Source organism: Bombyx mandarina, chromosome 11 (genome assembly GCF_030267445.1).
Source record: "Bombyx mandarina strain Sakado chromosome 11, ASM3026744v2".
NCBI classification, from domain to species: domain Eukaryota; kingdom Metazoa; phylum Arthropoda; class Insecta; order Lepidoptera; family Bombycidae; genus Bombyx; species Bombyx mandarina.
In genome coordinates this window covers 1,692,248-1,717,920 of record NC_143218.1, presented here as the reverse complement: position 1 = coordinate 1,717,920, position 25,673 = coordinate 1,692,248, and the positions used below count along the sequence as shown (strand labels likewise).

The window sequence follows — 25,673 nt, the reverse complement described above, 5'->3', positions numbered from 1 at the left end:
GCCTCGCAAGGCTATCAACTTAGGTAGGAAAAGAAAAAAAGAGCGAAATGCTGCTTACATCAAATAGTCTTTCACCCCTCGATTTAGTTTTGAATAGCATATTATACAATTACGTATACTACAAAATAATTAGTATAAATATATGTACAAATATACTCTTTGATAACAGATGGTTTTAATTACACGCGCGGCAAAATTTATTCATTTTACTATCCGTCTCGTCATGTACAAACAAAGAAACTTTGAACTAAGGAGCGCCCTCTTGTATAGGGGCCAAGTTGAAAAAGTGACCGACCATTACTGGTGGTAGGACCTCACGTGAGTCCGCACGGGTAGGTACCACCACCGCACCTATTTTTGCCGTGAAGCAGTAATGCGTTTCGGCTTGAAGGGTGGGGCAGTCGTTTAACTATACTGAGACCTTACAACTTATATCTCAAGGTGGGTGGCGCATTTACGTTGTAAATGTCTATGGGCTCCAGTAACCACTTAACACCAGGTGGGCTGTGAGCTCGTCCACCCATCAAATCAATAAAAATAAAAAAAGACCTATAAACAGCGAGTTGTTGTTGGAAGACTCGCCGAAACAGCTCTAGTGTAGCAAGTGGGAACGTCACGTCCTTACGGATCCATCAGATCCAATAACCTTTGCAATAGACGCCTTCAGCTCTAAGACTAGGAGCGGGTTTAGGGACCCCGGTAACCGTACTCGTCGATCTCGACATGCAACCTAGCCCATGTATCAGCTCGCTGAGTTTCTCGGATCTTCTCAGCGGGTCGCGATTCCGATCCGGTAGTAGATTCATTGGCGAAGCAGCTACTCTTGAGTTTTTAGGTCTCCTTCGAAGGCACTTGGGTAGCTGTTAGCCAATCCTACTCCTACTGGCTGAGCCTCTGCTACCTGACCTGGTGAAACTGGAAAGGCCTCCGGACCACCAGTAATCCTTCAATCATAAAAAAAAGCTGGAACAATATGAATATAGAAGTTTTAAACAGAGTGAAGTGTGCTGGAATGAAGTGAAGTGTGATAATATATGGCGCTGTCTTTAAAAATCTTTCCACTTGCTACAGTGGCGCCACCTTAATTAGCTCCCTTTCATCGGACACTTTTTAATACACTAAGATGGTACTTTACGGCTTGATTCTGTCCCCGGCCTTACTGATGTCCACGGGCAACGGTAACCATTCACCATCAGATAGGATGTATGCTCGTATGCCTACAAAGGCAATAAACTAAATAAAGATGTGTGGTGTCGTGGGACACCGGATAGGAACGAAGTTCCTTATTATAAAAATACTAATTTAAAGTTCTATTCGAGGTATAAAGAAAATAAAACTGGAGGTTTCGCAACAACCCACGGTCATTCGGTAACGTGCGAACTTATTGTGGTACACTTCATTCGCGGTTGTTTGCATAAGAGTTAGTGTATTGCGCAAACGAACGCTCTGAGATCGTGATCAATGAATGATAAAAAAATGTTATTTTTTGTACGTTATTACAAAGTTAAGTCGTACACTGTGTGCATTACTAATTTGGACGTTATTACAAAGTTAAGGCGTTCATTGTGTGCATTACTAACAAAAATCTTACGTTACGGACGTTTTTTCCCGATTAGGGTACCCCTCCGCATCGTCCCATAAGGAACTTCATTCCAAAAAAACCTCCATAAATAATCGAACGCGCGAGCCAAAAAAAATCATATTAGACGCTATTACTATTAACATTCAAATTGATGTGACATTTTTTTTATTATCCTTCAACAAAAGCCACCTCGATACTTGTTGTGTTTATGATTCTGTTAATAATATGGTAATGGCCGACCTTCGATCGCGTCCGACGACGTCTAAGGCTATTTTCCCCGATCTTAAAACAAGCAAGGACATTTTTATGACATATCCTTTTGAATATCACACCGATTTATATTTCCGATCATCGCGGACCCAAAGGACGTGTCCACGATTAAGAGGACCTCAAATTTCGACCTTAATCGACGACGCCTACACAATGTCTACACAAATTTTTGACAGAGTCTAAAAAAAAAGAGCTAATTCTCAATACTACTGTATTGTTTCTTTTTTAATTAAAGCCATCACAATATACATAGTGATATTTTTAATGTATTGGAAATTGAAAAGCTAAACTTTAGTGTAAATGTTAATAATAAAATGCAATTCAGAGGACAAAAAGCAATGGATGGAGTAAAAGAAACGCCGAAAGAAGAAACCCAAAAAGTCCTTCGCTATGGCACGTTGCGATGGACTTACTACTGGAGATACTGGTTTTAGTGGTGGTGGGACCTCTTGTGAGCCCGCGCGGGTAGGTACCACTACCTTGCCTATTTCTGCCGTGAAGCAGTAATGCGTTTCGGTTTGAAGGGTGGGGCAACCATTGTAACTACACCGAGACCTTAGAACTGATATTTCAAGGTGGGTGGCGCATTTACGTCGTAGATATCTTGGGCTCCGGTAACCACTTAACACCAGGAGCTCGTCCATCTAGCGAAGCAATAAAAAAAAGGCCCCAGCCCAGCTGGATAACAAAAGTTTCTTAAGGTGTTGATCGAAACTTTTCGCTATCAAACCGTGTACCGACACAATTGTTGTTACAATCATTATTTTTAACTGCTTAAATGGGTGAAGAAGCTCACAGCCCACCTAGTGTTAAGTGGTTACTGGAGCCCATAGACATCTACAACGTAAATGCGCCACCCACGTTGAGATATAAGTTCTAAGCTCTCAAGTATAGTTACAACGGCTGCTCCACCCCTCAAACCGAAGCGCATTACTGCTTCACTGCAGAAATAGGGGGGGCGAACCTCAGACGAGGTGTCCGCGCCTAGGGGACACGCGGGGTATGTGGAACCGGTCCGCAGATGTTTGGGCCAGACCTCGGACCCTATAGACGTGACTAGGAACGTGATTGTTTCGTCAATGTTATGTTTTGACGTGCAATAAACTGTACCTCTCTCCACCCCCCTCTTTCTCCACCTCTGTCTGAACGGCAACCGTGACCAGACACGTGCTATTTACAAACGCGCACCACCCAAATTAGTAGGTAGGTACGCGAGCAAATTAAACCACAAAACGACAGTCTAAACTGATAATTGAAAACGTATTTGTATCGAAAAACCTTAGTAGAAATCGTGTCAAGGCTTTGCTGTTAGGCGATTTATCGAACAAGCGTAAGAGAGCTTTGGTTTTGGTAGAGGCAAAGACACTTCGAGAGCCCATAAGGGTAATACGTCAGTCATTCGACTGGTTTTTTTATATGACCCTACAACTTTTTCTAGCCGAGACGATTTTGATGGCTCTGTTTTAATTGAAAGCTGCTCCTTCTCAGCTGTGGTTTGAAAACATGGGACATGTCATAATGTTCTGAAAAAGCCGGATCGTATCGTGGCTTCCCTTGAAACGCTTTACTGGTGGTCGGACGTCATGTAAGTCCACACGGGTAGGTACTACGACCTTGCCTAATTCTGCTGTGAAGCAGTAATGCGTTTCGATTCTAAGGGTGGGGCAGGCGTTGTACTGTAAAAACTGAGACCTTAGAACTCATATCTCAAGGTAGATGACCGTATTTACATTGTAGATGTCTATGGGTTCCGGTAACCACTCATCACCAGGGGAACGTGAGCTTGTCCACCCATCTAAGCAATAAATAAATCAAAAAGATAAACGCCACGGTTCTGGTCAATTTGGATGAAGTCTGCTTCTGTGGCCTTCGATTTTAAAACAGGAATATACCCGCATCATCTCAAACTATTCTGCAGGATATTTTTTCATTATTCAGGTCCTCAAACCACAGACCGACTGGGCGTCCTTCTTGGCGACCCTGGTCAGTCTATCGACGTGTGATGCTAACTGCCAAACAAGACAGAAAGACGCACGTACCACTCCGGAAAACTAAAGGCGTGCATATTAAGAAACGCCCTCGAACTTGCGAAGGTTCCTACCGCCAGCAGCTGATTTATATTCAATCGACGGTCCTAATAGAACTAAAAAACACAACGTTAATTTTGTGCGTTTATTATAAAAATCACGTCTCCGACGAGATCTACATCTCTACGAGATATATAAGGGAAATAAAAAAAATATCTTTGGACGCGGTAACACAAAGTTTTTACCACTACACAACCTGTTTTCTTCTATGAAGAGACAGTTGAAGGTATAACAAGACAGGGATTCCACCGAGCTGGAGGAATTTCTCGGTGAACTGACATGATCCAAATGTATTTGATACTAGCGACCCGCCCTCGCTTCGCTTCGGAAACATTAAATTTTATTACTGATAGCTGAGTCCCGCGATGTTACCCGCGGTTATTGTCGTACCGCGGGTGACACCGCGCGGCGAACCTAGTCTAAAAAAAGTAGCCTAAGTTACTTCTTATATCATCAGTTACTTATGAGTGAAAGTCTAGTCAAAATCGGTCTAGCCGTTCCAGAGATTAGCCGGAACAAACAGACAGACAGAACAAAAATTGTAAAAAATGTTATTTTGGTCTATGTACCGTATATAATATTATATTCATATGCATGTAGTAAAAAGCGGTTATTTCAATATTACAAACAGACACTCCAATTTTATTTATATGTATAATTATACTACTGGTCCCCCGATAGTCGAAATTCCGATAGTCGACTATAAGTAATTGAAATTATACCTAAGTTTGTACACTACTATGATTCTATTGTCAAAGACTATTATAATTCTATAATCACAAATTTCGCCAAGACTGCACTTTAGACAAATATTTAAAGACTAGCGACCCGCCCTCGCTTCGCTTCGGAAACATTAAAACACACATGAAACCAAATAAAATAAATTAAAAAAAAAAAAAAAAAGTAGCCTATGTTCATCAGGGACAATGTCGGTTTCTAATGGAAAAAGAATTTTTCAAATCGGTCCAGTAGTTTCGGAGCCTATTCGAAACAAACAAACAAACAAATCTTTCCTCTTTATAATATTAGTATAGAAGTATAGACAAACAATATTTAATCTATTCTCAATTTGACCACAGACTATAAGCATTAAGAAATAATTTGACAATAAACAAATAGTATGCATGCGTGTGTGTGTCAAATACATGGTAGTGTGTGTAATGTTTTTTTATTTATTGATTTAAAGTAATTTTATGTAAAATAAATAAAAAATTAACATTCAGCACTCCTTCTCTATATTCTCTATAAGTGTGAGAAATATCATACTCCTCCGTCCGCGCAATTTACGTAAAAAGGGGTACAAAGTTTTTGCTTCACGTATTATCTATACTAATCTATACTAATATTATAAAGAGGAAAGATTTGTTTGTTTGTTTCGAATAGGCTCCGAAACTACTGGACCGATTTGAAAAATTCTTTTTCCATTAGAAACCGACATTGTCCCTGATGAACATAGGCTACTTTTTTTTTTTTTTTTTAATTTATTTTATTTGGTTTCATGTGTGTTTTAATGTTTCCGAAGCGAAGCGAGGGCGGGTCGCTAGTATTAAATAAAAACCTATAAAGGTTAAAACTCTTTAGTTTATGAAAAGGATTTTTCTTCAATGTCATTCAGTGTCGTGTAGTGAAAAGTCTGTCATTGAGTATAAAGAAAGTATTTAACATATGAATACTGTTTAAAATATTAATTTTAAAAGAGATTAAGTACTTTAAATGTTGTTTTCTTATTATATACCGTAACGGGAAAGGCATTTAAGTATTTTATTGTTTATTCATTCTGAAGTACTACTCCATATCATTATAAATTTACGCAAAAATTAAATTTCGTTAGCGGAATTCAGGCATATTTTTTTCCCTACCTATGCTGATAGTCGAGAGGCTATTTCAGCTTCGCCCTAACATGTAGGTGAGCTCAACCGACTCAAACCGGAGTGATGCTAATACTGACCCTAACAAGAACAATGCTTCGCAGAATCTACCACCGGATCGAAAACGCGACCCACTGAGAAGATCCGGTGAGAAACTCAGTGGGCTGTGTCTGTGGGTTAATTCACTCGTCGAGCCCTTCGTCGCAAGCGACGGTTTCGACGAGGACGGTGACCGGTGCCTGTGGTACCTAAAAAGCACCGTTAATCGATCGGGAGGATCCGTAATGACGTGTTTAGGGCGTGACGAAATAGGGCATCATATTTGCGTTCTATGATATCTATCGCGACACCTACTTCATATAATAGTAATCAATTGTTACACGAATTAATTTCGATAACAATCAATCTTGATAAGCGGATAATAAGTCAATAAGTCTGATTTAATGTTTCGCTACCGATCGATTACAATATTATTTATAACGAGGGACACAAAGCATTTATCTTTGTAATTAAAGGTCCATTTTAGTTGGTATTAGACATCACCCGTCCGATGTTTTTAATTGAACTTCAATTAAGTTTACTCCGTTCAAAAACATTTGAAGATTATCTTTTTCTGTCCAAATCTTACACTTTAACTGACTCTCCTGTAAAATTTGCAAAAATGCTGCTCAAACCAAACAGCCTAAGTTTACCCCATACTTAAATAGATATAGATATTTACGATCACTTTTTTTATCGACTGTACTACCTATATTTTTTTTTGTGACCGCGAACATCGTGTATGTGTTTGTGCTTCGCAGTTTTTATGAGCTCTCGGATTTACCATGCGGATTTCGCACGTGCTACGATGTCGTTGGGTGTGACGTCGACTGTCAGTTGTAGCCGGAACTCGATGAAGTCTTTTTTTTTCTTTCATTAATGCTTACGTGGGTAAGGGGACCTGGCGTAAATGCCGCCCTCCACCTTGAGATACGAGTTTTAAGGTCTCAGTTTTTACAGTACAACGGCTGCTCCACCCTTCGAACCGAAACGCATTACTGCTTCAAGGGCAGAAATAGGCAGGGCGGTGGTACCTACCCGTGCGGACTCACAAGACGTTTTGCCATCAAGACTTTCTTAGCACTCTCTTTCTCTCACACACATTCAAAGCCGCCCTGCGTGACTTCTACCGAGCAATATCAGCCGCTCGGTGGAAGATCTTCCCTTTATCGTATACCTCCACATACGTATTGGGGGGAGGAAGAAGATTTATCTGTTCTGGTATTAGTTTCCTATCGAATCATCCGACTGGTTTCGCTACACCAAGCTACATGACGCTCTCCACGACGCCAAGAACGGGCGATGAAGGAGAAGCATCAACAAAGATAAATTACTCTCTCATTGGGGGGAATCGCGAGGCCTCTATAATGAGAAATAATACGCGAAGAAGAAAAGGGTGTTCAAAGATAAATTACTCTCTTATCGGGGGAATCACGAGCGCTCCATAATGAGAAATAACTATACGAAGAAGAAAGGGCGTTCAAAATTAAATAACTCTCTCATCGGGGGAATCGCGAGCCCTCCATAAGGAGCAAGAAAGGGTGAGAACCAGCTCTCAATTGTATAAAGACTGCCCCACCCTTCGAACCAGTACAGCTGCTCCCACCCCAATGCATCATACACCAGTAATTACTCGAATTCTTAAGCTTTTATGGGTTTGAGAGATCGCTGCTGTCTCCAAGCTCAACAGGGAAGAATGATCACATTTCGTCTTTACAAACGTATTTCTCGAATATCTCCGCTAAAGGCTAAAGACACTAGATTTAGACTACGCCTTTTTCGTGCTACTGGAGATTTAAAGGACACTTCTTAGGAATGTTACTTTTTATTGGACGAAAACTACCGATGTAGTTATCCTTTGTCCTTTTCTGTACCTCTGACATCGGACCGGCGAATCAATCCTGAAAGAACTAATAGTTTCCACAAAACTCTCCATCACATGGCTACGTAGGATTTTCGAGTTTTTCAGGTCACGTTGCGAGGAAATAGAAAAGAACGACTCGAAAGACTCGATGTCCTTCTTCAAAAGAGGCTTGTGGAGAGTATTAAGCGGTAGGCAGCGGCTTGGCTCTGCTCCTGGCATTGCTGAAGTCCATGGGCGACGGTAACCACTCACCATCAGGTGGGCCGTATGCTCGTCTGTCTACAAGAGCATAAAAAAAAGTCTAGTCATCATCAGCAAATTGGAAGGAAAGAGGCCTAATGGGCGTAATCCTTCCCATTCGCTGGTCCGATCAAATTAAGACGACATGATGGACTCCAGCACCAATGCCGCTATTCACTGCGCAGAGGACAGGAAGGAATAGACAAATATAGTTCAAACAAAACTGCTCTGTAAAGGTCACGACCTTCAGCACTGAGGAACGCGACGCACGGAGGAGAAAGAGGAGGAGGATACCTTTGACAACGTGCACGCAAAATTTCATGGTTATCGACTGACTGGTTGAGACGTGACAAACAAACAAACTCACTTTCGCATTGATATAATAATTTACCAAACGAGGTTGCCGCTTTAAAATACTGGCCGGTCATTTGAAACATAATTAATGTGTGGCCGCCAATAAATTCTTAATGCAAATGAATTTTATTTTTAAAATTATGGAATCCTATTTTCTTATATATGGTCATTAGTTTATTGATTAATGTTTCTACATTATGTATCTTTTACATTTTTGTATTTTGACGTTTTTGCCTACGTTCGCCACTAAGTTCCATCTGCACACTGAAATCTGCGACTGAAGTCGTCGTGGCCTAAAGGATAAGACTTCCGGTGCATTCGTATGTAGCGATGCACAGGTGTTCGAATCCTGCAGGCGGGTACCAATTTTTCTGATGAAATACATACTTTACAAAGATTGACTTCCACGGTGAAGCAATAACATCTTGTAAGAAAAATCAAACCCGCTAAATTATACTTTGCGTAATTACTGGTGGTAGGATGTCTTGTGAGTCCGCACGGGTAGGTACCACATCCCCTGCCTATTTCTGCCGTGAAGCAGTAATGCGTTTCGTTTTACTGCCACGTTGATTAATAAATACTAGAGGGCCCGCAGTAGTCGAAATTCGACTATAATTAATTGGAATTGTAAGTTTGTACACTATTATTATTGTATTTTATACTTCTATAATCACAAATTTCGCCAAGACTACCCTATAAAAAATATTAATAAAGACAAAAAATATTTAATCTATTCTCAATTTGACCACAGACGTCAAGAACAAAAGTTTGACAATAAATAAATAGTATGCATGCGTGTGCGCGTCAAATACATGGTATGTAGTGTGTGTAACGTTTTCTTTATAGATTTAATGTATCTTTTATGCATTATTTTAAAAAAATATCAGCATTGTGCACTTCTTCTCTATATTCTCTATAAGTGTGGGAAATTTCATAGTCCTCCGCCCGCGCAATTTTCGTAAAAAGGGATACAAAGTTTTCGCTTCACGTATTAATATATAGATTGCAACTTACTCATTATAACTTAAATCTCCGCCACAAAAATATTTACACACACAATTAGGAATAACGATTTATTTGTTTACATCTCGCAATGCTTCGGCAGCTTCGAACGTGCTTTTCATATTAACATAACAAGTTTTATTAAGTGCTTTCATAAAATCTAGACTTTTGATTGCATTGACCGATATCGCTAACTTGTCGAGTTTCTTCTCGTGAGAATAATAATGCTAGATTATAAGGGAGGAGGATAATAAATAGATTAATCGTGGGACGTCTTGTGAGTCCGCACGCATCTTCATCTTGCCCTTATCCCTTATCATGATTAACTGAAAGACCCATACCAAATCTCTGTGCTGACAAGAGGACATGCTGCACCAACCCAACATAATATGGAACAAGAGCATCAAGAAAAAGAAGAATCATGAGAGAAAAACCCAATCTTCAATCAATTTTTACTGGTGGTAGGACGTCTTGTGAGTCTGGACGAGTAGGTAGGTAGGTACTACCTCCCTGTCTATTTCTGCCGTGAAGAAGTAATGCATTTCGGTTTGAAGGGTGAGGCAGCCATTGTAATATAAAAACGGAGACCTTAGAACTCATATCTCAAGGTTGGTGGCAGCATTTGCGTTGTAGATTTCCCATTGTCCACCCAACTAAGCAATAAAAATAAAAAGGAAGATAACAAATAGATAAATCGTGCCACTTCGAGAAATCCCTAAAAATCTTGTGCTAATCGTTTTTCCATTGTCCACAGATCGCCTGCATACGAAATCGATATACCCTAAACCAACAACCTAGTCATCGTTCAACCAAAAACAAACAATGTACCACCACGACATTTAAAAGAACACACCGAACAATACCAAAATGAATGCCAATAAGAAAGCAATAGTTCTGTTAACATTAATCAACATTTTGCTGGTGAGAAGCGAAAACGATACGAGGAAAGATGACGTTAGTGATGGCATAGAACAAAAAGCCAATGACCAATCTTACGATGACGACTTCCTGGATTCGCCTGACGCCGGAGACGGTGATGCTGCTGGTCTGACGGATGGCATCAACTACAGGAACGATACAGCGAACTATGAAGACCCAGTGGAAACTTCAACAGCGCCAGATTACGTAACGCAAGAATCTGACGTCATATACGAAGACACTGAAGTGTTTAACAGTACTTACGCTGATGAGAAGGTTTGTGTTCGAATCGTTTGTACAAATAAACAAGGAAGGCATCGAAGGGCGATTGAAAAAGCTTCTAGAATTACACGTCACTATTACTTAACGGGCCTTCATCAGACAAATCTGTCTAACTTCCCTCTAGTCCATTTTTGGGTACCAGGACTGAATACTGGAGTCGTCCAGTTCCAGTTGCAGCAGCGTCAAAATATCGACTGCTCAATGAATATGAAAATTGTTCTGAGAACCCGTTAGGCAATCGCGTCTTGAAAGTTCAAAAAATCCGTAACATCTCTAGGCCACAATCAGGAATTCGTAGGAGAACCACGATAACCGATATAGCCCAAAGGATTTCGAGGTTGAAAGCGATAAAGTTCTCGAATTGCAAACGCGTTCCGGAAGATGTAGCGTGGGTTAGTGGTGGTGGACTAATGACCTTTTGAAGATCATGGAAATCCGCTGAACGCAAGCAGCACAGGACTCATCGTTGTGGCGAGGCTTGGAGGAGGCCTATGTCCAGAAATGGCCGTCTGTGGGTTGAAAGACGGATATGCCACAATACGTGACAGTTTTGGGTATAATGCTATATTTTTAATAGCTTGTCCTATCCATCTACGTTAAAGTTACCAGTCACCGTCCTCGTCGAACCCGTCGCTTGCGACGAAGGGCTCGACAAGTGAATTAACCCATAGATACAGCCCACTGAGTTTCTCGCCGGATCTTCTCAGTGGGTCCCGTTTCTGATCCGGTGGTAGATTCAGCGAAGCACTGCTCTTTCTAGGGCCAGTGTGAGCAACACTCCCGGTTTGAGCCCCGTGAGCTCACCTACACGTCAAGGAGAAGCTGAAATAGCCTCTCAAGGCTATCAGCATAGGTAGGGAAAATAATACATTAAAGCCCACTTGAGTTTCTCGCCGGATCTTCTCAGTGGGTCGCGTTTCCGATCCGGCGGTAGATTCTGTGAATCACTGCTCTTGCTAGGGCCAGTGTTAGTAAAATCCTCAGACTAGAGCCCCGTGAGTTCATCTACTAGTTCAGTGAATCTATTGTAACCCCTCGAGGTTACTAGACTAGTTTGGGGAAGAAAAAAAACATTAACGGCCGTTTTCAATAACGTATCTGAGTTTTCGGATAGATAGCTATCTCCGAATATCAGCAAGAGCGTATCTATCCTTAGTTTGCGTTTCACAATCACGGATAAGTGCTATCTCTCTTTAACCAACAGTAGATAGCTTCTTCCCTCCGATTTATCCGAGCCTCTTGATACGTTTCGTTCTACTACAAATACGAAACAACATCAGGATCAAGACTTATTTTATTTTATTCTAAATTATAACTATAATTTAACCAGCATATTGTAGACTATCATAAACACATTTGTTTATAACAAAAAATAATAAAAACATATGTAGATTTTTTTAAATTGGACGTATTGCTATTTTTATCCTAGTCGAAATTATGAAACGAAACGTTTTGACAGTCCGTTTGCCAATAAGCAGTGATCAGTTTCTTTTGTTTGTTTTTCTATTGTTTACCTACTATATTAGATGATGACTTACCTCCAAAACGCTTTAAAACTTTCGTTTATAATTCTAAGTGTGTAATTAAAGAGCTACAGTGAAATAAAATGAATTCTGTAAGTATCTATGAAGTACATTGATAATAATAATTTTACTTTGAAAACTTTGAGTTCAAGTTTAGAAAATATATCTTTTTCAGTCAAGAAAGGCAGCACCCATGACAAAAGATGAGACGATGACTCTAGCAGAACTTGTGGCGGCGAAAAAACATTTCAATAATAAGGCAACAAATGCCACAAACAATAAATTGAAGGAGCAGGCTTGGCAAACCCTTGTAAATGATTTTAATTCGTCGATTCGTCGTTTCCCACGAACTCCATCGCAGCTTCGACTAAAATGGGAAAACTTAAAGAACGCTACGGCAACATAAGAAACAACCTTAGTAAGGTTAGTATAATTAGTTGATTGTTTGTCTCTAATAACACATTGATAAACATGATTTTTTCTTTAGGTTGCCGTAGTATTTGAAATAATTATGCTCTTTGTTACAGGCTGGAGGTGGTAAGGATTGCAGATGAAATTTTGGATAAAGCATGCACATTGTTGTAGGTCATATATAATATTTTTAACACTTTTACAGCCAAGCGGAAACAAGGTGGAAGAAAAGAAATGCAAGGCTAGCATAGGGACAATGCATTAGCAGAATATCTAATAGCAAAAAAGAGACTTGACTTGGAAAATAAAGAAAAGGGTAGCAAAAGTTAAGTTAGATTTAGATAATATAAAAAATTAAAAATTACTTAAAAGGAATATTAAATTTCATAAATTAAGTAGGCAATAATAATTTTATGTTAGATAGTTTTTTAAGTATATGTACAAATTCTAAATTAAATATCTTGCATGTACTAACTACCATGTAATTATCATTTTGGAAAATAAAAAATAGTCAAATTATCTTTGGAGTTTATTTTATAAATTATCTTTGGAAGCAATTATTTATAAGTACATAGTTGTATTTCAGATGTAAGTTTTGAAAAATTGTTATGAACAATTATATTATTTTCCTGTAATGTATCTGCGACTGAAATTTCTGATTCTAATTCTTCTAAATTCATACTTCTGACGATATTATGCAGCATGGCAGCTATAATAACAGCTTGCATATTTTCTAGTTTTAATCTACTTTTCAATGATATACAGGGAGTCTTCTTTTACAAACACCAATGCATCTGAAAATTATACATTATTCGCTTAAATTATTTTACAATACAGTATAACAAGCTCTTAACTAAAAAAAAAGATTACCTCTCTATAGTATTTCTTGTTTTAATATGTGATTCATTTTAAATCGTTCCGATTGAGTATGTGGGTTAATTAATCACGTTAAAAGATAGGGTTGTGGGGATAGCCTCTATCGGCAAGCAAATAGCAATTTCCAAGTCCACCTTGTTATCAATGTTCTCTTGATATGTAGATAATTTATTATAATAGTGTCATATTAAATTCATATAAACACCTAAATATATAATATAAATAAATAAAAATATAATAATAATATATAATAATAATAATATAAATAAGGTAATATAAATAAGAAATACCTTTTCAATCGGAATGGTTAATTATAGTTGTATCATGAGTAGACCCAGGCCATCAAGCAACAACATTTTGAAACATCAATGATGCATTGCACACAAATTACACATTCAAAATACTCTTTTTCTATTTCTAAATTCCTCTCCTATATTTGAATCTGTAACACAAATATAAAATGTAGAGGTATTAGTGTGTAATAAGAATGAAGGTAAATAGCCTACCAGGTTATTGTATTAGTATATGAATGTCATTTAGGGCACCATGGGAATCCAGCAGTATTATAGAATTCCTGTTGAGTGTGATTTTGTAACACAACAAAAATTAGGTATAATTTTGCTATTGCTATAAACAAATATAAGTTGTAATAACGAGTACTTTTATGGTTAAAATTTATCTTACCTTTTTGACGTTACACTCAAATATGGTCTCATTAAATTAATCAATTCATTCACAACACCTTTGCTCAGAAATCTATAGTCAAATTCGTAATTATTGATCTTCGCCATGTAATTCAGACGATCTTTATTTTCCTAACCATATGATATCGGCCTCACTATCACTATCTGCATCACAATCCATTATCATTTGAAATAATTCCATATCACTATCATCACTGCTACAATATGCCAATATGAAGAGAAACAATTATTAAATTAAAGCGATTTACTTTCGAAAGATAAACATGTAACCGGCCGATTTTGACAGATAAGCGAATGCCCATACTAGAGATAGCGCTGCCTACCGGAGAGTTACTTAAAACTCATATTGAAACGGAAGTAAGCACGATTTGTATGAGCGTTCTATCTTTAGCAGGTTATCCGTCCTCCCGACGATGGATAGATAAATCCGATAGGAACTGCTGCCCGTCGATAGGTTATTGGAACGTAAGTAAGGACAAAAATATAGATTTGTCTATCTTTAGTAACCGAAACTAGGGATAGATAGGTTATTGAAAACGGCCGTAAATGAAATCATTTAACGTAATCTTTATTGACTTCAAAGTGTCCGATTAACTTGAAAATTTGCACAGGTACCCGACAGTCCGACGCGAATGCAACCATTTTATTATTCTGACCCGACAACCTAATCAGGATCACAAGGACAAACAAACGATTATGTTAATTAGACTTACTTTTTGTAGTGTCCTTTTTAATATTATAAAAACACTAACAAAATTAAATAATAGACATCACAAATTTATAAGGGTTTTAATTTCATGCTAAATAGAAACAGTATTATTTTGAAACTAGCTGTACCCGTCCGCTTCGCTGGGCATTTAAAATTAACATTATTATTTTTCACCCCCACAAAGATTCTCATCATTAACGCCCCCGCAACGGGTGTAGAGAGTCCAGCACTCATATAAATATTAACCTATCCATTAAGTACATGTATTTTCTACATGGATACCAAGTTTCGAGTCAATCGGACGCACGGTTCAATAGTTATAACGGAACATCCGTAAAAACCACTGTAGAGTTAGCATAGATGAAGTAACTCTCTGGGTACATCATACAAATCTTAGACGACACTCGCTTATTTACAAAAGGCAGAGAGAATATACCTACTGAAGACTTCACAAATAACAAGAATTGCATCTCCGAACTTTAAAACTACTTAATCTTCAAGACTTAGGATTAATCCGCCAAATTGAGCCAAAGCTTTTACTTCTAATTCTTTAAAGTAATGAGATTCAATTATATAGAAGTCGAAGTAGATCGAAATCGTCGTGGCCTAAAGGATAAGATGTCCGGTACATTAGTGTTGAAGCGATGCACCGGTGTTCGAATCCCGCAGGCGGGTACCAATTTTTCTAATGAAATACGTACTTCACAAATTTTCACGATTGACTTCCACGGTGAAGGAATAACATCGTGTAATAAAAATGAAACCCGCAAAATTATAATTTGCGTAATTACTGGTGGTAGGACGTCTTGCGAGTTCGCACGTGTAGGTACCATCGCCCTGCCTATTTCTGCCGTGAGGCAGTAATACGTTTCGGTTTGAAGGGCGGGGCAGCCGTTGTAACTATACTGAGACCTTAGAACTTATATCTCAAGGTGGGTGGCGGCATTTAAGTTGTAGATGTCTATGGGTTCTAGTAACCGGGTGGGCTGTGAGCTCGTCCACCCATCTAAGCAATAAATAAAAAAGATAAGAAGAAATCGCAAAGGACAGATTACAAGAAAGTACCAAACTCGTATCTCGTGCGATTAAAATGGACAGCATTAGAGGTACTACTAGACTTAAAATTAATATTTTACGTAGGTACGTTCATTTACAACAGTAACGTGACGAATTTTAAAGCTAGCCAAACAACAAACGTCAAGCAAAGAACCACACCCAAAAACGTCTGTAAGAAACGTTTACAATGTTACAATTTCAATGCGGGGTGTGCTTTTAAAGAAAACATTAATTTGAATAATCAATGGGTTACGTGACATGACAATGACAATAACTCTTGTTTTTTTTTAGTTTTTGGAACGAAGTTCCTTATCGCGCGTTGTCAAAGGGGGCTAGACGGAAAAAATTCTTACGAAAAGTTGTCACGACACTTTTTAGATCCGTCATTCTGACCAATTAACGTGTAGGCGCTTATCGCGTGACATTGCTCGTATCCGATTGGTCCGCGTAATGAGTACAGTTTCTCGAGATAGCGTTTCAACAATAGTAATTTAGTTCATAGTATTGTTTTTTTCTTCTTCATAATGCCGTAATTTATTATTATAACTTAAAAAAAAAAATTACAATTCCTTCACTAATTAATCGAAAGGAACTTCGTTCCATCCGGGTGTCCCTTGACACCTCTGAAGTTTTTTTGTTGTTTGTCCGAGAGATACTGACCAGATTCAGGGCAAAACTTGTAGGCAAGAAGCTGGAGAGCGTAAAATTGGCGTTTCCAGACCATTTCTCCTATGTACCAGCTCCGATATTCCTATCTGCTTATCCTATTAGCGCTATTTACCTTCTGCGAAAGAGATTTGAGAGTTTGGAGAGTTTCTTCACGTTACAGGGAACTATTATAATTTGAAATATCTTTCCAACGAACATGTGTACTATATAATTCTTAATACCCATAGACACAACCCACTGAGTTTCTTGCCGGATATTTTCAGTAGGTTGCGTTTCCGATCCGGTTGTAGATTCTGTGAAGCATACCCCTTGTTAGGGCTAATGTTAGCAAATTCTGTCGAGCCCGTGAGCTCACCTACCCGTTCGGGCGTAGCTGAATTAGGCTACCAGCGAATAGGCAGGCAAAAAAAGAAAAAAAAATCTTAATAAGCGGACATGAAATTAAGTCTACTATAACAGTCTTATGTCCGACAAATTATGTTACGAATCTCTCAATATTTACGGTGCATTAACAAACATTACTCTGGACTATCACCTTTTTTTTATACCTTTGTAATCAGACGAGCATACGGCTCACCTGATGGTGAGTGGTTACTCTCGCCCATGGACTTCAGCAATGCCAGGGGCAGAGCCAAGCCGCTGCCTACCGCATAATACTCTCCACAAGCCTCATTTGAAGAAGGACATGTCATAGCGCTCGAGAAACACTGTAGAGGGGAGCTCATTCCATAGCCATCTACCAATTCTCCTAATCAATTACATGTGTGAAGTTGCTGTGGTCAGACGACAGTCGATTATGGGTACTCAGTGAAATACCCTACTGCAAGACCTAGCACCTAGATAATTAGCAGAGTCCATATGCCTATTTCAGATGGAGACAACCTCGCTGGCTACCACGAGAGCGATGGAGGACTATGACTACGTTTCTTCTAAAGCACCAGAATCGGATGGAGATCAGGAGTTGGACGGACAGGAGAATCCAAAAACCGATGGCTGTAAGTTTAATGGAGCCGGTAAGGCTTTAGACACATATGGACGAAATTTTCGCAGCTAAATTTCGACATAACGTCTGATTTACATGATTTAAACTTGTAAATTTATGCTTTTGTAACAATGAGCGACAAATGTATTGATCTTCCAACGATCAGGTGTCATTGCTCGGTAAACTAACTCGAATATTTTTATTCTGAACTTGTATATTTTTTTCATTGTCGTATCATTCAAAGGTGTCATTAGTACTATCAACTGTCCTCGTTTTCGGAAGCGGTCTCCTAACACCCAATATAAAACTATACCATACTAATTTTTTTTGTTTATAATTGACAAACAATTACCAGGCGCACATAAATCTAAGCAACTGTACCGCTGTGTTATTTATACAAACGAAAAGGAGTTGTCACATTACCGAGAATCAGTTCAATAATACCAGGAACGCATTATACCATACAACTCTTTCTCGAACAGAGTATAATTCATAGTCCAGTTAAAAGTCTAAAAGACATGCCGCTCTATTGACAAACTAAGCTGTCTTTGATTGAAAACAAAAAAAAAGCTTATACTAATATATAAATCTACAGTGGTTTTTACGGATGTTCCGATATAACTACTGAACCGTGCATCCGATTAACTTGAAACTTGGTATCCATGTAGAAAATACATGTACTTAATGGATAGGTTAATATTTATATGAGTGTTGGACTCTCTACACCAGTTGCGTTAATGATGAGAATCTTTGTGGGGGTGAGAAATGATAAAGTTAATTTAAATGCCCAGCGAAGCGGACGGGTACAGCTAGTTAACGTATAAATGTAATCAAAAGGTACCAGGGCAACATAAGCATTTAGAACTCATCCACAGCTGAACAAACCTTGGCTGAGGGGAGACAATTCAATGGCCCTCCCCAGCCGGTTCACAAAAACAAAAGTTCGACTTTGAGAAGTTGGCTCGAAGACTCGTGGCTGCGGCAGCCGGCAGCTGTCCTGGTGCCGTTGAGGCCTATGGCGTTGAGCAGGGCGCTGGCCGTGTGGAACGACCTCATCGCGGAGGGCCTCAACGTGTCAGACATTGTTATTGTTGGATACGATTCAAACGGTAAGTGCGTAAATTATGTGATTAAAACCCCTTTTTTTACTGCTTAAATGGGTGGACGAGCTCACGGCCCACCTGGTGTTAAGTGGTTACCGAAGCCCATAGATACCTACGACGTAAATGCTGCCACCCGACTCGAGACACGAGTTCTTTGGTCTTTGGTAATAATAGGAGCGGTGCAGTTTACTAGATTAAGGAGGCACAGTATACCTACCTTACAGAATCTATATATTAATACGTGAAACAAAAACTTTGTATCCCTTTTTACGAAAATTGCGCGGATGGAGAAGTATGAAATTTCCCACACTTATAGAGAATATAGAGAAGAAGTGCACAGTGCTAATATTTTTTTAAAATAATGCATAAAAGATACATTAAATCAATAAAGAAAAAATTACACACACTACATACCATGTATTTGACGCACACACGCATGCATACTATTTATTGTCAAACTTTTGTTCTTGACGTCTGTGGTCAAATTGAGAATAGTTTAAATATTGTTTGTCTTTATTAATATTTTTTTATAGAGTAGTCTTGGCGAAATTTGTGATTATAGAAGTAAAAATACAATCATAATAGTGTACAAACTTATAATTCCAATTAATTATAGTCGAATTTCAACTACTGCGGGGCCTCTAGTAGAAATTAAACCTTACAATAAAAGATGAAGATGTCACTGGACATCTGATTTTGTTTATATCACTATAAAGATTAAAATCAGCCAAAGGAATAGCTCATTGTTAACTGTAACAGATCGCTACGAGACATTAAAACAAAAGAGAGAAAAAAAAATGTTATTAATGTGTAAGTGTGTTTGTTTGTCATTGCTTCAAGTCAAAACGAAGCAACGAATTGAGATGCGTTTTTTTTATTAATAGCTTTAAGTCAATGACAGGCTACTTTTAATCCCAAAAAAAAAACATATTATTCCCGCGGGAAACTACACTGAAACCTTGACCGCGCGGGCAAGACCGCTGGTAGCAGCTAACTAATATTATATATATATATATATAGATCAATAATTCCCTTCATTATCATTAGATACTCGGAAACGTTTTTAATTGACTTCAAACACAATGGAAACATAGTTTTTGTGTTGCCCGCGGACACAGCCTGCCGGCAGTCGATTACTGTCAAGGTCATTATCCGTGTTAAGGACATTGTCAACTACGCGGATACGTTGATCTAATGGCCGCTAACGCAAACTCGAATATTCATCATCGACATATCAGGTACATTTATGTTCGCCAAAGGGGCTATTCTAGCTACGCGCGGACCGGTAGGTGAGCTCACGGGCTCGACCTGAGAGAGTTTGCTAACATTAGCCCTAGCAAGAGCGGTGCTTCGCTAAATCTACCATCGGATCTAAATCCCTGGTAGCTTATAGGGCTATTCTAGCTACGCGCGGACCGGTAGGTAAGCTCACGGGCTCGACCTGAGAACGTTTGCTAACACTGGCCCTAGCAAAAGCGGTGCTTCGCTGTATCTACTACCTCATCGGAGTCGCTGGTAGGCTAAGGGGCTATTCCGAGAACACCCGGTTGGGTAGGTGAGCTCACGGGCTCGACCTGAGAGAGTTTGCTAACACCAACCCCAGCAAGAGCGGTGCTTCGCTGTATCTACCATCGGATCGGAGTCGCTGGTGGCCTAAGGGGCTATTTATTCCAAGTACGTCCGGACCGGTAGGTGAGCTCACGGACTCGACCTGAGAGAGTTTGCTAACACCAGCCCCAGCAAGAGCGGTGCTTCGCTGAATCTACCATCGGATCGGAATTGCTGGTAAATTAAAGGGTTATTCTAGCTACGCGGGGACTGGTAGGTGAGCTCACCTGCTCAACCTAAGAGAATTGCTAACACTAGCCCTAGCAAGAGTAGCGCATCGCTGAATCTACCACCGGAACGGAAACGCGACCCGCGTTCAGTTAAGCAATTAGTAATCCTTGTAATAAATAATTAAGTTGAACTTCGCCATTCTTTGTCTCGGCATCTCCAGCCAGACAAAGCTACACGCGACTGCCATCAACTTAATCGTACAAATAACGCAAAAAAAGTCGGTGAAGCGAGCACAACTTCTTAAGGTTAACGGCGGGCAGGGGCTTGGGTCTGCCTACCGTTGCATTGCTGAAGTTCATGGGCGACGGTAACCACTCACCATCAGGTGGGCCCCTTGTTCGTCTGCCCACAAGGGCAATTAAAAAAAAGGTTACTAGCAATAGGTAGGAAAAAATATCCTGCATTTCTCTATATTTTTTGTCACGAAAACATCCTACCAATCACATATCAAGGATAAAGTTTAATGCCACTTACTTTCATCACCAAGTTTATCAGTCGTCTGTCTCCCTTGAAATATCTCAACTTTGACTTACCTGAAAAAAATGAAAGAGAAGTTTTTATTTAAATGGACCCAAATATTTATAAATATTTATTAACTTGTTACATCGATATCCGTGCGTGGACCATATACAAACATCATCATCCTATAGACATCGCATCGTGAACAATCACTGAATTGCAATTTGAATAGCAAATTTGCTCGGATATGCACAGATTAAAACCTTTTTTTTTTTTTTTTTAACACGGCTTCATTTCCTTCGTCGTTAAAGATTGAGCACGAGTCAGATATGTTTTTAATTTGAAAAAAATGCGTTACCTGTTAGCGAGATTCGAACACAGGCACGGTCGCATCGCTCGATAAGAGCCCTGCACACGACCAGCCGTCTTATCTACTAGGCCACGACGCTTACCTCGTTTGCAGCCCAAAATCGCATACCGGTTTTGTTTGCTTCAAATTTAATCACGATCACACACGAATTCAGTACTTAGCCATTGATCATATGTGCGATTTAATTAGCGAACAGGGCTACACACGACAACAATCAACAAACAATGGATAATGTAGATTGATGCGCGCGTGACGCACTCCGTGACGCGAATACTAATCAGAAACGCATCGATTGTGGTACAACAAAGAAGATCGTCTCGCGAAAGGGACTGACTTCTTCAACTGATTATTGCCTGAGGTTCGAGCGTACTGACAGCCCGTCCGGATAGGTAACAGCATCTCGTTCAATACGGCAGCTGAGCATTCTTGCGTTCCCAGGGCAAAGGATGAACCAGTACAGCACAAAATTTGGATGTCCTGTCTCAAGCTCTGAGTGCGACAGGATACAGGGTGTGCAAGCTATGCTATAGATATCCGATTATTTTCACCAAAAGTTCTGAGACGGAGGTGGCTTTTTGTCTTCTTCAACGGATGAACTAGCTCACGATCCACCTGCTGTTAAATGATTAACAAAGCCAATAGACATCTCAGTCGTATAGACCAATTATAATAATCGCGAATTATAATTATTTCATTACAAAAATCGGTACTCGTCTGCGGGATTCGAACGCCGGCTCCTTGGCATCGCTCGGTCCGAATACACAGGGCGTCTTAACCATCAGGCCAAGAGCGTTTTAAGCGTGGACCGGGCGTCTAACCATTAATCCACGAGCGTTTGGGGCGTAAGCATCAATTATCAAATAAATAAAGGATTAACACCGAAATTTTACGAACCACGACGCGTATAAAGCAATCTCACAGAGGTAACAAATTAGCGTTAGTCCCGAAGCTAAGTTTCTTTGGTCCCTCGAATCTGTCGGGACCTCAGTCGCGAAGGGGTCGGCGGATTCTGAAGCCACCACTAACCTCTTCACGCCCTAAAGAGATCTATTTGGATTAGGGCAAACCCTACAATTCTAAACAGAAAACCATCGACGCTAGCCTCCAATTTCCTCGACCGAACCTCAAACCGATGAAGCCAACGCCCCGTCCCCTTGACTACACGTATGCCAAACGTTGGACCAACGTTCGATCTTAAACATCTGAAATGACAATACACAGACACTTCTAGATTCGCACTCGCATCGACCTTGCCGAGAGAACGCAATAACTGCGTTATGTAAATGAATTTTCTGCTCCAATAACGAATGGCTGGCTGGTGTGGGCACATAACGGCGACAAAGAAACGGAAAAAGAAAAAGAAAAAAAACAGCGATTAAAAAGAAAGTGGACACTTTGAGAACCGATTTCGTAATCAGGGCTGTTCGCTTTCGTCTCGATAATAACAGTTTCGCGAATAGAAATGTGATGCCATATAAAGTATTCGAGGCATAAATTTTAAAATAGGATTATTTTCTATCCTGTTAATGTACCGGACAAGATATCAGAGCGAAGTTACAAAAATATTAGTAGCCGATTGAGGATTTTGCGAAGCACTGCTCTTGCTAGGGCCAGTGCTGGCAAATTCTCTCAGGTTGAGCCCGTGAGCTCACCCACCCGTCCGGGCGTAACTGTAACATTACTGGTGGTAGGACCTCTTGTGAGTCCGCACGGGTAGGTACCACCACCCCGCCTATTTCTGCCGTGAAGCAGTAATGCGGTTCGGTTTGAAGGGTGGGGCAGCCGTTGTAACTATACTTGAGACCTTAGAACTTATATCTCAAGGTGGGTGGCGCATTTACGTTGTAGATGTCTATGGGTTCCAGTAATCACTTCACACCAGGTGGGCTGTGAGCTCGTCCACCCAACTAAGCAATAAAAAAAAATTAAAAAAAAGAATAGCCCCTCACATTACCAGCGAATAGGTAGGGGAAAATAACGCACATATATAGAATAGGTCCATAGAACAGGACCACGAACGTCCGGCTATTATTTGACATATCTTCATCTTGCCCTTATCATTAATAACTCAAAGACCCATGCCAAATCCCTGCGCTGACAAGAGGACATGCTGCGCCAGTCTAACATAATATGGAACAAGAGCATGAAGAAAAAGAAGAATCGTGAGAGAAAAACCCAATCTTCAATCAACTTTTACTGGTAGTAGGACGTCTTGTGAGTCTACACGGGTAGGTCCACCACCCTGCTTATTTCTGCCGTGAAGCATGCCTTTCGGTTTGAATGGTGGAGCAGTCGTTGTAAAGCACTGAGACCTTAGAACTTACGTCTCGAGGTAGGTGGCGGCATTTACGTTGTAGGTGTCTATTGGCTCCGGTGATCACTTAACAACAGGTGGGTCGTGAGCACGTCCACCCATCCAAGTAATAAAAAATCTCAACTCCTAACTGTATTCTGTAATATCTGTCAACATTAGACCCATCTCTGGAGCCGTAAGCATTTCGATTTTCATTTACCATATAAAAGCCTTGTTTTTTTACAGGAATAAGCTGGAGATCGAGACACAATCTTCACAGCTCGGCCTCGACAAAGGACCGCGAGGTATCTGAAGCACTATCCAAGCTCATGCTAAAATATCAGGTACGCGTTTTGAATCTAAATGAATGCCTATTGTTGGATAGTGTGTATCAACCTCCCGGAGACGCGCGGAGTGAGGAAGAGAATGCGGACCTTGTTTTTTTTTTGTTTTATCGCTCAAATAAGTGACCCAACTCATGCTCCATCCTATGTTAAGTGGTTGACGAAGCAAAAAGACATCGCAACGTAAATGCCACCACCTTCTTTGCGGCTATGCGCAGGAAATCTCAATTGTATTTCGCTGCAGAAATAAGCAGGATGGTGGTTGAAAACTGCCGCACATTCTTCGATAATACCTGTAGTCGCTTTTTAGAAGATCATCGGGAAAAATGAGCTCGATACTGTTCAAGACTACAAACAGCCGTCAGAAACTTCTCGGAGGATCTTCTCAGTGGGTCGCGATTTAGATAGATAGATTCAGAGAGATCCAATAACTCTTGCATTAGATACCTTCAGCTCTAACACTAGGAGCAGGCTGAGGAGCCCCGGTAACCGTACTCGTCGAACTCGACAAAGAGGTCGACGTGCAACCTAACCCATGCATCAGCCCGCTGAGTTTCTCGCCGGATCTTCTCAGTGGGTCGCGATTCCGATCCGGTAGTAGATTGCAGCAAATGCTCTTGAGTTGTTAGGTCTCCTTCGGAGGCGCTCGGGCAGTTGTTAGCAAATCCCACCCCTCCTAGCTGAACCTTTGCTCGCCCACCTGTCCTGATGAAGCTGGAAAGGCCTCCGGGCCACCAGTAATCTTTCAATCATAAAAAAAAAATGATTCAGAGAAGCACTGCTCTTGCTAGAGCTAATGTTAGCAAGTTCTCTGAGACCAAGCTAAGCTCCCCCACCGAATGAAGCCAGAACACCTCTTCGAGACTACTGGCAGTTAGATAAGCAAGATGAAGAGATGTTGAATGTGTCAAGCGTCCAATCCTAGAGCGCTCTTGACAAGCGAAAAGTATAAGCCTTATAAAAAGAAGATGCCATTGATTTCGTGGCAGTTCTAACGTGAGCTCTTATTTACGGCATCATCAATGCTAACAATACAGCTTATCGTTCAAAACGTTACGTGACGATCGCATGCGATTTTGTTACTGATACCACGTGATATCGGAACAGAAATACATGTCTCGGTGCATTTTTACGTTACTTACGTACCTACGTACCAAGGTCGCGGATTTAAGTCTTTAGTCGGGTCTTTGTGGTGCGAGAAACGAGATTTTTACATTACCAACAAATGTTTGCAGCCTTTTGACTGCGTGACACGGAGAATTAACGCTTTAGATACGGTACGATTTCGATACAGACACCTGTTTATATCCTAAAAGATTTGTTATACATTAAGTTACATTCTCGAGAGTAAGGTCGAATGTTACTGGTAGGTAGCGTGGCGGTTTTAAGGCACGGTAAAGGCGCATCGATACGCAAAATTAAAACTTCGAGCGCGCGACCCAAGTGCGATTTTACGTTGCGACGTATCCTTCCATGACCTCTAGGGACCTATAAAACACACAGTACAAACATAAATTGATATAGGTGTTCTTTTTTAAACGCTTCTATTAATTCGCGTACGATCTTTCTTTGTGAGAGACATTTTGACAGACATTCGATTGACTTGATGAAATTCGCACGCGCATTATGGATAATGACGATACAATAATCCCTACTAATATATAAATGTGAATGTAAGTTTGCTTGTTACACTTTCACGCGAAAACTACTCAACCGATCATCATGAAACTTTGTACACATATTCTTGGAGGTATTAGAAGTAACATAGGATACTTTTTATAAGGAAAAAAAAAAATTTTTTTTTACGAGAAATTAAAAAATTGTTTGTC

At 40.0% G+C, this 25,673-nt stretch overlaps 2 protein-coding genes across 3 annotated transcripts in view; one reads left to right on the top strand and one right to left on the bottom strand.

The window, feature by feature from the left end:
- The window catches only part of PAPLA1 (Phosphatidic Acid Phospholipase A1), a 98,053-nt gene that overhangs the window by 46,771 nt on the left and 25,609 nt on the right, over window positions 1–25,673 (bottom strand).
- Window positions 1–25,673, top strand: part of LOC114246601 (uncharacterized) — a 48,950-nt gene that overhangs the window by 3,952 nt on the left and 19,325 nt on the right. For both annotated transcript variants that reach the window (XM_028179208.2, XM_028179207.2), the window contains exons 2-5: window positions 10,061–10,500; window positions 17,326–17,449; window positions 18,312–18,545; window positions 23,747–23,844. In XM_028179208.2, coding sequence (XP_028035009.2) covers window positions 10,174–10,500; window positions 17,326–17,449; window positions 18,312–18,545; window positions 23,747–23,844 — 783 coding nt within the window. In that variant the 5' untranslated portion in view covers window positions 10,061–10,173. The remainder of the gene's footprint in view (window positions 1–10,060; window positions 10,501–17,325; window positions 17,450–18,311; window positions 18,546–23,746; window positions 23,845–25,673) is intronic.